Below are 12,804 nucleotides of genomic sequence, written 5' to 3'. Positions count from 1 at the left end.
CGGGAGTGTGTAGACGTTTGGTTGAGTTACTCATGTGAGTATTAAGAAATAGAATATATACATTGTGTTCATAAAGTCCCAGGCCACCCTTTTACTGTTCACCCTGGGAAGCTGAAATTTTGCATGCAGCCCTTGATTATGATAAAGAATTTTGGGAGGTACTCAGAATTTTGGAGGACCCCCCAGGGGCGGCCTCAGAGGGACCAACTTTAAAATCTTAAATGAGAACACCCTATTTGTGATACGGCATATCAAAAGCCTTAAAAAACGTAGTACTTTGGTACAAGTTTGAGCTCGGTCCTACTATCGCGGCCGGAGTTATGGCCTATGCAAAGTTTGATTTTTCCATGTCCTCTCGCCAATAGGGGGAGCACCAAAAATAGGAAATTCATATCGATTGGTGATTTGTGCTTCAAATAGGTTCCACTAGTGTTTCACATTGAAATTCAGTCCCAAAAATAAAATTTAGAAACATCCATTTTCACTCCCAAAGGCCATCAGTTGACGGTTCACACTTTTCAATGACAGGAACCAAACACTGGAGCTCACTCTTGGTTGTCACGCAAGGTTTCTTGTCACCATTAGATAAAGGAGGTGACTGAGGACGTGCTCGTTTTTTACACATGTCTTGATTGGTTTCCATGGGGGTGTCAGGGATAATGATGGGTTCATTATCATTGGGTGGTTGGGTGGCCGGATTTTCCGGGACTGATTTGGTGGAAGTTGTAGAGGGGCCCTCAGGAGGAGTCAGGTCAGAAGCTTTATCAGACACAGAAGCTTGATCCTGGCTTGCAACATTCAGCACGGATGTGGCGTCGTCTTGAGCATCCTTGGAGCTAAATGCTACGTCAGGGAGAGGGGTAACAGCAGTGGTCGGAGTTTTACTCGCAAAGGCCGGTAAGAAGGTACAGCTTTATCAGACACAGAAGCTTGATCCTGGCTTGCAACATTCAGCACGGATGTGGCGTCGTCTTGAGCATCCTTGGAGCTAAATGCTGCGTCAGGGAGAGGGGTAACAGCAGTGGTCGGAGTTTTACTTGCAAAGGCCGGTAAGAAGGTATTAGTGTTTGCATCATTCCTAGGAGAGGGAGCGCTATAAGAGGGGTCAAGGCGGTTTTGGACGGAAACATTTTTAACCGGACAGTTTTTAATCAGATGACCCTCAGCGTTACAGTTGAAGCATTTAACTTTGTCAATGACTACAAAAATTTTGTAATTAGTGTTGTCATAAAAAAGATTAAAAAATGGGGGAAGATCGTCAATAGTTTCTACTAGGACCGTGCGTCTGAATCCAATCAGGTGAGTGAACCGCTCGTTACGGCAACCTAAATTAACGAATTTCATTGGAGAGAGCATTTTAGTGTATTTAGCCAACTCATCAATAAGCACGGAATCCGGAACTCCAGGTTCAACATTGCAAAGAAAAACTTTATGACCGTTGTCAACAAGTTTCTTTACAATCAAGGGTTTGTCATCGATAGTTATCTGTGGATGATTTTCATAAAGTTTCTCGACATCAGCTTCACTTCATGGGGGTGTCAGGGATAATGATGGGTTCATTATCATTGGGTGGTTGAGTGGCCGGATTTTCCAAAACTGATTCGGTGGTAGTTGTTAAGGGACCCTGAGGAGGAGTGAGGTCAGAAGCTTCAACAGAAACAGATTCTTGATCCTGGCTTGCTAGATTTAGGACGGATGGGGCGTCATCTTTAGCAACCTTGGAGCTAAATGCTACGTCAGGGAGAGGGGTAACGGCAGTACGCTCATCGAAATCCTACAAAAGGCCGAATTCAAGACCAGGAAAGAGGCCGCCTGGGCAATTACCAACGCAACATCGGGGGGTACCCCGGATCAAATTAGATACCTTATCCAGCAGGTAAGAATTCAGATATGTTTTACTATGCATCCTCTATGTGTTCACTTTATTTTGTGTACCTACCTTTCTTTTATGTGTAACTTTGTATGTTGTTGGAAAATAATTGGAAAAAGAGATGTTATATCAGTTGAGATTCGTATTGTTGAAAATAATTGGGGAAAAAGATGTTACATTTAAGATTTATGTCTAAGCCAGCGCGTTGGTGGCATGGGACGCATTTTCGTACGTCAAAAATGGATCAGATCAGATTTATGAGAGTATTTGATCATTCCATGGGGTGTCTTACGAAATAGTGTTGAATGAATCCAAACCGCTGCTTTTTTTGCTTTAATCAAAATTTTTTACACCGATGCGCGATGTCTGACATCCTGACATGCACATCATATTCCCTAGGACTGAACTGAAGATAGAATTTTGTTCAATTTACGACTAGCACTAGAGAAATTTTCGTATATAAAATTGACCATTTTAGCGATGCTGGTGACTGAACTTCATACTAGTCCTATTTCTTCGTTCAGTCCTAAGCATACCCCCATGTCTCTTCACAGGGCTGTATCGAGCCGTTCTGCGAGCTCCTCACGCTACTTGACGCCAAAATCATTCAAGTGGCGCTCAACGGTCTGGAAAATATTCTCAAGCTGGGCACCCCCATGTCTCTTCACAGGGCTGTATCGAGCCGTTCTGCGAGCTCCTCACGCTACTTGACGCCAAAATCATTCAAGTGGCGCTCAATGGTCTGGAGAATATTCTCAAGCTGGGGAGAAAACCAATATCCTTTTTCCCATCTTTTGTTCACTTTAATTAAATTTGAACACTACACCCCAGAACATGGGCTTGTGTGTTCTCTCTGAAAGAAAAGCTCAAATTTCCCCAAGGATAAACATATTTCTCTTCTAAAGTGAATTATCTGGAACTTTCCAATTATCTGAAACCTTCCAATAGTCTTTCCCTCTGTTACGAGAACAAGAACTATTTAGATTGTACATAGTATGTTCATTTCTTGTAGTTATTACCTACATATATACATACCTAAACAATCCAGTATGATGGAATAGAATAGGTGTTTATTTTACCCAAAAAAGGCTGATGTTTCCTTTACGTAGTCCAAAGTCCATTTAATTCCTAACAAGATCTTGTTTGAGTTTTTTTTTTTTAAAAAAAAAAAACCTATACTTTTGTTCTATGTCATTATTAAGTTCAAGTAGGTCCCTAGATTTGAAAAAGAAAGAACGTTTAACACTCGTATAACTTTCAATTAGAATTTATTAAATTCTAGAGCATCAATTTCCCTGCCTTAGCTAGGATTGAACCTGTGCTCTTTCGATTCCCAGACGAGCTCTTCATACCTTTAAAAGAAGTAGGTGCTGTGTAAAGAAGCTACTAATATAGCTCATACACGTACATACCTACTCATAAACTGATATCTCATATGTATGAGTGCCCCTTATTTTGCATTGTTGGATTTCTTTTCCAAATAAATCGCAAATTTTAAGTTCTCCAATGACACATTTTTAATCCGACGAATAAATGTGGCCAAATGGGTGGTTCATCTCATCAAGACGCATGGCAGTGCAGTATGCCAAGTCCGGGTTAAAACGACCCATAAGCTGTTTTTGTTGTCCACCACGAGGGCGTCCATTTTGTGCTTCTATATAGGACTCTGAGCTATGCCAACTTTCTGCAATTCATTTTACGTCAGTTATCCTCAAAAGGGCAAGTAATTTAGATACTTTTTATGCTAATATAGGACTCTGAGCTATGCCACCTTCCTGCAATTGATGTGAACTGCTCAGTTATCCTCAAAAGGGCAAGTAATTTCTACGTGGTTTTTTAAGGCCAAGTTTTTAGGTACCTAGATGGACTTTTCCTTTGTTTTCACATTGAAGTTTTTAAGGCAGGCATGTCAAACTGGCGGCCCGCGGGCCGCATGCGGCCCGCCTGGTCAAATTGTGCGGCCCGCTGCGAGCCACAGGGGTATAATATTAAATAAATTAATAATAAATTGTGCGGCCCGCTGCGAGCCACAAGGGTATAATATTAAATAATAAATTAATAATATTTCACAAGGAGACTGATCTGACTTAATTGAAATGAATTTGCGTAGGAACGAAACTATGAATTAGTCGGATGTACTATTTGAGAATCTTAGATCTTATTGGGACTAATGCACTAATTGTTATTGTGGCAAAGACAGTCCCAGAGGCAGAATGCTACACAGTCCAAGAGGTTGAACACTGGACTTGTAATCCGGAGGCTGAGGAGGTTCAAGCCCCACTAGCGACATAAAAATTTAGTCGAGCTATTTCTTTTACGAAAAAAAAACCTAACATGCAACCTAAAATTGTCCAGACGACATTTTGACGTATCGAAATGTGATTTCTCATTAGAAAACCAATATCCTTTTTCCCATCTTTTGTTCACTTTAATTAAATTTGAACACTACACCCCAGAACATGGGCTTGTGTGTTCTCTCCGAAAGAAAAGCTCAAATTTCCCCAAGGATAAACATATTTCTCCTCTAAAGTGAATTATCTGGAACTTTCCAATTATCTGAAACCTTCCAATAGTCTTTCCCTCTATCACGAGAACAAGAACTATTTAGATTGTACATAATAGGTTCATTTCATGTAGTTATTATACCTACATATACATACCTAAACAATCCAGGATGATGGAATAGAATAGCTGTTGTTTATTTTACCCAAAAAAGGCTGATGTTTCCTTTACGTTGACCTTTGTCCATTTGATTCCTAATAAGATCTTGTTTGAGTTTAAAAAAAAAAAACACCTAGATTTTTGTTCTATGTCGTTATTAAGTTCAAGTAGGTCCCTAGATTTGAAAAAGAAATTTAACACTCGTATAACTTTCAATTAGAATTTATTAAATTCTAGAGCATCAATTTCCCAGCCTTAGCTAGGATTGAACCCGTGCTCTTTCGATTCCCAGACGAGCTCTTCATACTGGGGACACTAATAGTGTTTTTACAGCGAAGATAAAGCGGAGAGAGTTTCTTCCTTTATGATTTTCATTGAAAATGTCAACACTTGACATAATGAAAAGGCTTGTCCTATTTATTTAAAAGGTCAGAGCAATAATGCGCTATGATGGCAACGGCTCCCGTTTACCTACTATAAATAACTCTTCAGGAGACGGAACAATTACTGGGTGTTTGAATGAAATCGGATCAGACAGAAGTCTTCATTTCTTTTCCTTTTTTTACTCATATCAAATGCCCCCGTAAGACACATAGGTCTTACGCTATTATACCGTATGGTCCCGTAACAAACATACGTCTTACCGTTTACCTACTATAAATAACTCTTCAGGAGACGGAACAATTACTGGGTGTTTGAATGAAATCGGATCAGACAGAAGTCTTCATTTCCTTTCCTTTTTTTACTCATATCAAATGCCCCCGTAAGACACATAGGTCTTACGCTATTACCGTATGGTCCCGTAACAAACATACGTCTTTCGTGATTATACCGTATTTCCCCGTAAGACATCGTGGGCCTGGGAGTGAATAGCACTATTTTTGCTCGGGCGATCAATGTGTTAAAACGTCTCTCAGGGCTTTGGAACACAATTACACAATATGTCCATGAGCTTTTTTAAACGCCTTTACACCAGCCTCGGTGGTGTAGTGGTCAAGTTTGCTCGTCTGGTAAACGGGAGGGCGTGGGTTCAATCTATTAGACTGAGGGAATGTTATTCAAGTAGTCTACTATCTAGGACAGGACATTCTAGGAATATATTTTAGTTTTACTTTATTACAGTTTTCATACGCTCAGGCCAAACTTTTTTCATGAAAATCGGTAAAAAAATCTTCAAAAGTTTTACCACCATCCAGTATTGGTACCTTTGTGCCAGGCTCACGTGCCAACTCTTGTATACATAGGTATATATTTATAATATATTTAAGGGGGGGATAGGTAACCTATTTACACAATATTACCTCCCTAAACCCACCCGGGACAAAAGCCTTGTGATGGCATTCCCGTCAACCCCCCCAGCAGAGATTGGGGAGGGAGACATTTGGGGTGGTCAAGAGGAGGGGGTAAAAAGGGATAGGGAACATTTTAATTCGTCACAGTCCCTCCCCCTCCCTCACGTTAAAGTTCAAATCCAGAACGTTTCCCATTCTGAGGTTTAGGTGTAAGGGCATCAGCCTCAAAAGATGGGTTATACGAATCAAATCCATCCATCATTACTGACTGTTTAACGTTGACATCTTCGGTGGAAATTTGGGGTGAAGGAACACGCTAGAAATTGGGAAGGAGGAGGACCCCCTGTAGTTTTCTATTAATTAAAAATAGTGAGAATTTTTTCCCAATCGGTAGGTATATCTGTGAAGGTTGGGTTGGCTTTACCTTTACAGACTTTTTAGACTCCTTCTAAGGCCAGTCGCTCACTATTAGGTAGACCTGATCAGGTCAGCTTGTCAGGTCTACCTGATAGTGGCTAGCCTAACTTTTTACACTAGAGCACTTCTTATACGAACAGAATCTGAGGAATATAAGTGGGATGGGATAGTGGGTAGGTAGGTATGTAGGTAAATCAGGGTCTATTCTTCATTTCTTCTATTCTATACGTCTATCCCTTTACTCGTGTTTTTTCTATCCCTTTTATCCCTCTTTCCCACCATTTTCCTGACTTCTTCCTGTATCTTCCCTCTCTTTGCTCCCATTTTTAACACACGCAATGTTCACATTAACAAATTCCTTTTGGATTACCTTTCCCCGTAAGACATCGTGGGCCTGGGAGTGAATAGCACTATTTTTGCTCGGGCGATCAATGTGTTAAAACGTCTCTCAGGGCTTTGAAACACAATTACATAGTCTATGTCCATGAGCTTTTTTAAACGCCTTTACACCAGCCTCGGTGGTGTAGTGGTCAAGTTTGCTCGTCTGGTAAATGGGAGGGCGTGGGTTCAATCTATTAGACTGAGGGAATGTTATTCAAGTAGTTATGTACATATACCAGAGGTCTACTATCTAGGACAGGACATTCTAGAAATATATTTTAGTTTTACTTTATTACAGTTTTCATACGCTCAGGCCAAACTTTTTTCATGAAAATCGGTAAAAAATCTTCAAAAGTTTTACCACCATCCAGTATTGGTACCTTTGTGCCAGGCTCACGTGCCAACTCTTGTATACATAGGTATATATTTATAATATATTTAAGGGGGGGATAGGTAACCTATTTACACAATATTACCTCCCTAAACCCACCCGGGACAAAAGCCTTGTGATGGCATTCCCGTCAACCCCCCCAGCAGAGATTGGGGACGGAGAAATTTGGGGTGGTCAAGAGGAGGGGGTAAAAAAGGATAGGGAACATTTTAATCCGTCACAGTCCCTCCCCCTCCCTCACGTTAAAGTTCAAATCCAGAACGTTTCCCATTCTGTGGGATTGGAACCTATAACTTCGATCCATCATTCCCATTCTGAGGTTTAGGTGTAAGGGCATCAGCCTAAAAAGATGGGTTATACAAATCTAATCCATCCATCATTACTGACTGTTTAACGTTGACATCTCTGGTGGAAATTCGGGGTGAAGGAACACGCTAGAAATTGGGAAGGAGGAGGACCCCCTGTAGTTTTCTATTAATTAAATATGGTGAGATTTTTTCCCAATCGGTAGGTATATCTGTGAAGGTTGGGTTGGCTTTACCTTTACAGACTTTTTAGACTCCTTCTAAGGCCAGTCGCTCACTATTAGGTAGACCTGATCAGGTCCTTCTGTCAGGTCTACCTGATAGTGAGTGGCTAGCCTAACTTTTTACACTGGAGCACTTCTTATACGAACAGAATTTGAGGAATATAAGTGGGATGGGATAGTGGGTGGGTAGGTAATTAGGTAAATCAGGGACTATTCTTCATTTCTTCTATTCTATACGTCTATCCGTTTACTTGTGTTTTTTCTACCCATTTTATCCCTCTTTCCCACTATTTTCCTGACTTCTTCCTGTATCTTCCCTCTCTTTGCTCCCATTTTCAGCTCACGCAATGTTCACATTAACAAATTTCTTTTGGATTACCTATAGAGTTCTATTGTTTTCTCCCCTTGTATGCTTTTTCGTTCCTTTGGATTCACCTCTGTCCTTTTCCTGTTCTCACCTTTCTCTCTTCCCTTCTCATAACCCCCTTATAAAATATGTATCTACAATAACAATTGCTCGCTCGTCAGCAAACATGTGGCAGGCCATTAGTGCATCATCTGTCTGTTTTAGTGCATTCCCTTATCTATGATGATTTTTCCTCAATAGAAAGGTGTCAGCAAACATGTGGCAGGCCATTAGTGCATCATCTGTCTGTTTTAGTGCATTCCCTTATCTATGATGATTTTTCCTCAATAGAAAGATGTACCTACCTAGATTGCTCAATCGATATATCCCCCTTCATTTTGATACTGAGTCAAAATGTATCTCCAAAAACGATACTGTGCATATTTTAGAGAAGTCGGTACTTTCTATCACAAAAGCAATACACCTATACCTACATTAGATTCGTGATAGAAGCTTAACCCAATCCTTTAGGGCTTTTTGCCCTTACATCAACTAAGCCTCTGAGTGGGCTTTTTGTGTATGAATATAATACACCTACATAACTTAAAACAGTAGGTATATGGAAAACATAAACATACGGCTTATCCATACAGCCCCTGCCTCGGTGGTGTAGTGGTCAAGACGCTCGCCTGGTAAACAGGAGGGCGTGGGCTCAATCCCAGCCGAGGTATGGAATTTTATCCTCAATATAGTTTGAAAATTTGACCACAGTAGGTAATAGTAGTAGCCTACTGCTGGAGTAAAGGGACTTTTCAGTCCTATGCGAGCAGTATATAAATAAGCACTATTATCCATTACCCAAGTACGTACGATTTGTTCAGCCGTTTCCCCATTTTTCTCGTTCGATTAGCAAACGTTTGATACCTGCGGCCCGCCAATGTTCAACAAATATCAAAAATGGCCCTCTATACATTTTGAGTTTGACATGCCTGTTTTAAGGGAATCAACGCATAAAACATCTTGAGATGACACTTGAATTCTAAAATAAATGTATGGAAACATGCAACACAAGAATTTATTTGCTAATTTCATCAATTCGCGCGTATGCCCTAGTAAATCCCCCAAAAATAATATTATGTACCCATTGAAATATCGTTTCCCAGCACACAATATTGTGGGATTTGTGGGACAAGAATTAATATCGTCACAAGATGAAAGGAAATGGCGTCAATTTTTCTCTCTCTTATTTTGTTTGGTGATTACATTAAAATCTCATATCTTTGACAGTTTAATCTTTACGCACTGAGAGATGAGATGTGGTTTTTCTTGTAAATTGTATAATTTTCGTGAGTCTTAGAAGACGATGAGTTTATTTCTCCTAATGACTCACAAAAATGATGGGTCATCGAGCTCTTGAGAGTCTTGAGTCATTTCGAGACTGAATATTGAAATTGAGCAGCAGTAAGAGACCAAGGGTGGTGTCAGGGTGACCTAGACAATATACCTAAATACATTAGCTGTTGACTGTTTGGCGGTGCCCTAAACCTTTCAGAAGGTGATAGGTCATAATTAGACGTATTATTATAAGCATTTTCTTTGAGGACGATTCAGGAAGAACCGAAAATGGTAGTAGTCATCTATCATGGCAACTATACTTAGAAATTATTGAGGGCTGATCGGTACGGTGCTCCCACAGTAGAATCAGCCAATAGGCCAACTTTTTACTGACACTCATAAACATATGATATAGGAGTGATAAATCCCAATTAACTATCCAAAAGAAGTAGGGACTAGGTAGGAGGGAGATCTCAGAGAAAGATTCTCATAAAACACCTTACTAATCCGCTAATCCCACCGAAAGAAGGCACTTAAATCGTAATAACTTACGTACGTATATGTCCATTTATTTAATGTTATATATTTCTCCTAATGACTCACAAAAATGATGGGTCATCGAGCTCTTGAGAGTCTTGAGTCATTTCGAGACTGAATATTGAAATTGAGCAACAGTAAGGGACCAAGGGTGGTGTCAGGGTGACCTAGACAATATACCTAAATACATTAGCTGTTGACTGTTTGGCGGTACCCTAAACCTTTCAGAAGGTGATAGGTCATAATTAGACGTATTATTATAAGCACTTTCTGTGAGGACGATTCAGGAAGAACCGAAAATGGTAGTAGTCACAGTCATCTATCATGGCAACTATACTTAGAAATTATTGATGGCTGATCGGTACGGTGCTCCCACAGTAGAATCAGCCAATAGGCCAACTTTTTACTGACAAATAATCACGTGATATAGGAGTAATAAATCCCAATTAACTATCCAAAAGAAGTAGGGACTTGTTGTAGGGAGATCTCAGAGAAAGATTCTCATAAAATACCTTACTAATCCGCTAATCTCACCAAAAGCAGGCACTTAAATCGTAATAACTTACGTACGTATGTCCATTTGTTTAATGTTATCTCTAGTATCCCACAATTTATTGTTATTCTTAGGTATGTACCTACTATCCCTTCAAAATTAACGTGCTCGTAATTTTTTACACTCGTCATAAAACATGTTTCGTACCTACACATCACGAATACGAACGACGTTCAAATCGTTAAATTCGTTTCCGTTGTTCGTTTAGGGCGATCTTGTGTAAATATCACAACCTTCAACTTGGAAGAGAAAACGCTGTTTTTTCAAGTGAATAAATATGAGTATTTTTTATACAACGTAGGTACACTCGTCATAAAACATGTTTCGTACCTACACATCACGAATACGAACGACGTTCAAATCGTTAAATTCGTTTCCGTTGTTCGTTTAGTTAGGGCGATCTTGTGTAAATATCACAACCTTCAACTTGGAAGAGAAAACGCTGTTTTTTCAAGTGAATAAATATGAGTATTTTTTTATACGACGTAAGTATGAGTAAAAAATATATCTTGCTCCGCTTCGGTGTGTGTACTTTGGCGTAATCTCAACTAGCACAAAGTCTGGTCAATGTTCTTCATATTGCTCAGAAATTGGAAATAATAATGATGAGATTAAAAAAATAAGAAAATCGTGATAAGAATGAACAATTGAGGTCAAATAAAATTAGAAAAGAAAAGTACGAGTATGTAGCTAGTCGTACCTACTTGTATAGGTCCAAATGTGGCTGGCGAAAGTTCATTTCGCAGCCATCAGCGGCAATACGAGTATAACACATTGAATGCACTAGATCCCAATGGTTTCCTGAAGTAACGTTGGGCGTGGTTGCTATCTGAATGGGTGACCAACGGGGCAGTCTGGCTTATCCCGGTCCAACTCATCAGGCTGGGTGCGGATGAGAAGAAGTTGTCCAATGCAGTGCGGATGTATCTGCATATTGACTCGTGTACTAGTCCCTTATGTGTGAGGTAAGTAAAACAATTGATCATAATGACTTGGTACACTGAGAAAAAAACTAGGGTGCCGGCAGCCTAATCGGATGACTGGGTTCTTATTGTCCTGAAAACGAAAAGAAGGAAGACACAATAGGAGAAAGCCAGCCGTCCCATTCCGAGAACGAACTTTATCTTTTTAGGATAAAGATCACCTCGGGCAGAAACCGAACTCGCTACCTAGCGCTTACAAGGCAGACGTGCTACCAACCAAGCTAACTAGGCTGGCTTCTACTCTCTTTAGACTGCGAGAATACGGGACTTTTTCGTCTCATTCTGGCACGTATAGGTAAGTATAAGCATTTTATTCTACTTCTCATTAAATCTGTCACATGTGTTGCGAAATTTAATGGAGTTCCTTTATTTCAATTTCAGAGTCAAAGAATACGAGAAAGTGTGGAACGATTTGAGAAATATTGGCCTCTACTGGAATCGAATATGGCTGCCTTCTCAGATAGCTTACTCAGCTGGCGTCAGCAAAGCTATTACAACTTTGGTAAGTTCAGAGTTATTATATCCATAATATTATTATATCCATAATATTATTATATCCATAATATTATTATATCCATAATATTATTATGGATTAAGGTTTTTGCCTGGGTAGTTTACTCCTTAATGGCCGCGAGAACAATCTGAGTTTGAACTTGGATTAAGTTAAACGACTGGATGAAGTGGTCAAGGCGCTCGCCTGGTAAACAGGAGGGCGTGGGTTCAATCCCAGCCGAGGTATGGAATTTTATCCTCAATATAAATTGAGAATTTGACCACAACAATAGTAGTAGCCTACTGCTGGAGTAAAGGGACTTTTCAGTCCTATGCGAGCAGTATAAATAAGCACTATTATTATTATTATTATTATTATTATTATTATTTCTATTACTAATTTTCTTTTGTAAGGGGAAAATTTGCATTTCAAACAGTTAAAAATCCGCCAGTGGTAAAAAACCCATTTTCAAGTGTATAGAGCCTATTTTCCGGAATTTTAGTTGCTGACAAATTTGCTGAAAATTTGAAAAGAGCTTCTTTTTACATTGTAGATCAAAAGTATCAGCGGGTCCAATGTCGAACTTAAGGAATTTTCTGATTTTCACAGACTATTTTTCTCTGTTTCAGCCTTCGTAACTTCATGGTTAGGTATACTGTTCTACAAGGACCTCCAATCGATGCCTACATCATTCCTTCCTTTGACGAACATCAGGTGAGTGGCTTTCGATAGGTAATTAAGTGGGGAACCACTCCATCTGCGAAGCTTCCCTTGTAAGGGCTAGGTCGTGGGTTCGATTCCTGCCCGGGGCGGGCTTTATCTTCAACAGATAAGGTTCGTTCTCGGAACGGGTGGTTTCTCCTATTCAATCCCCTTCTTTCATCGATTTCGGGACAGTAATACCTCTGTTGTTTCTAGCTATTATTTATGCCTTCTAGCTTTTTGTAGGTACATAGGTACTGATTTTCTCTAATCACTACGGGCTAAAAAATTCCCGGAGGGACGGACCCTGCTTG

General features: G+C 39.8%; 1 protein-coding gene across 1 annotated transcript in view; it reads left to right on the top strand.

Annotated features, from left to right (window-relative positions):
- Positions 1 to 12,420: 12,420 nt before the first annotated feature.
- Positions 12,421 to 12,804, top strand: part of LOC103509545 (xaa-Pro aminopeptidase ApepP) — a 20,219-nt gene continuing 19,835 nt past the window's right edge. Inside the window, exon 1 of the mRNA XM_026823838.1 lies at positions 12,421 to 12,438. Within this exon, the coding sequence (XP_026679639.1) occupies positions 12,431 to 12,438 (8 nt within the window). The 5' untranslated portion in view covers positions 12,421 to 12,430. The remainder of the gene's footprint in view (positions 12,439 to 12,804) is intronic.

Source organism: Diaphorina citri, unplaced genomic scaffold, assembly GCF_000475195.1.
Source record: "Diaphorina citri unplaced genomic scaffold, Diaci psyllid genome assembly version 1.1 scaffold509, whole genome shotgun sequence".
NCBI lineage: Eukaryota > Metazoa > Arthropoda > Insecta > Hemiptera > Psyllidae > Diaphorina > Diaphorina citri.
This window is presented reverse-complemented; position numbering and strand designations above follow the sequence as displayed.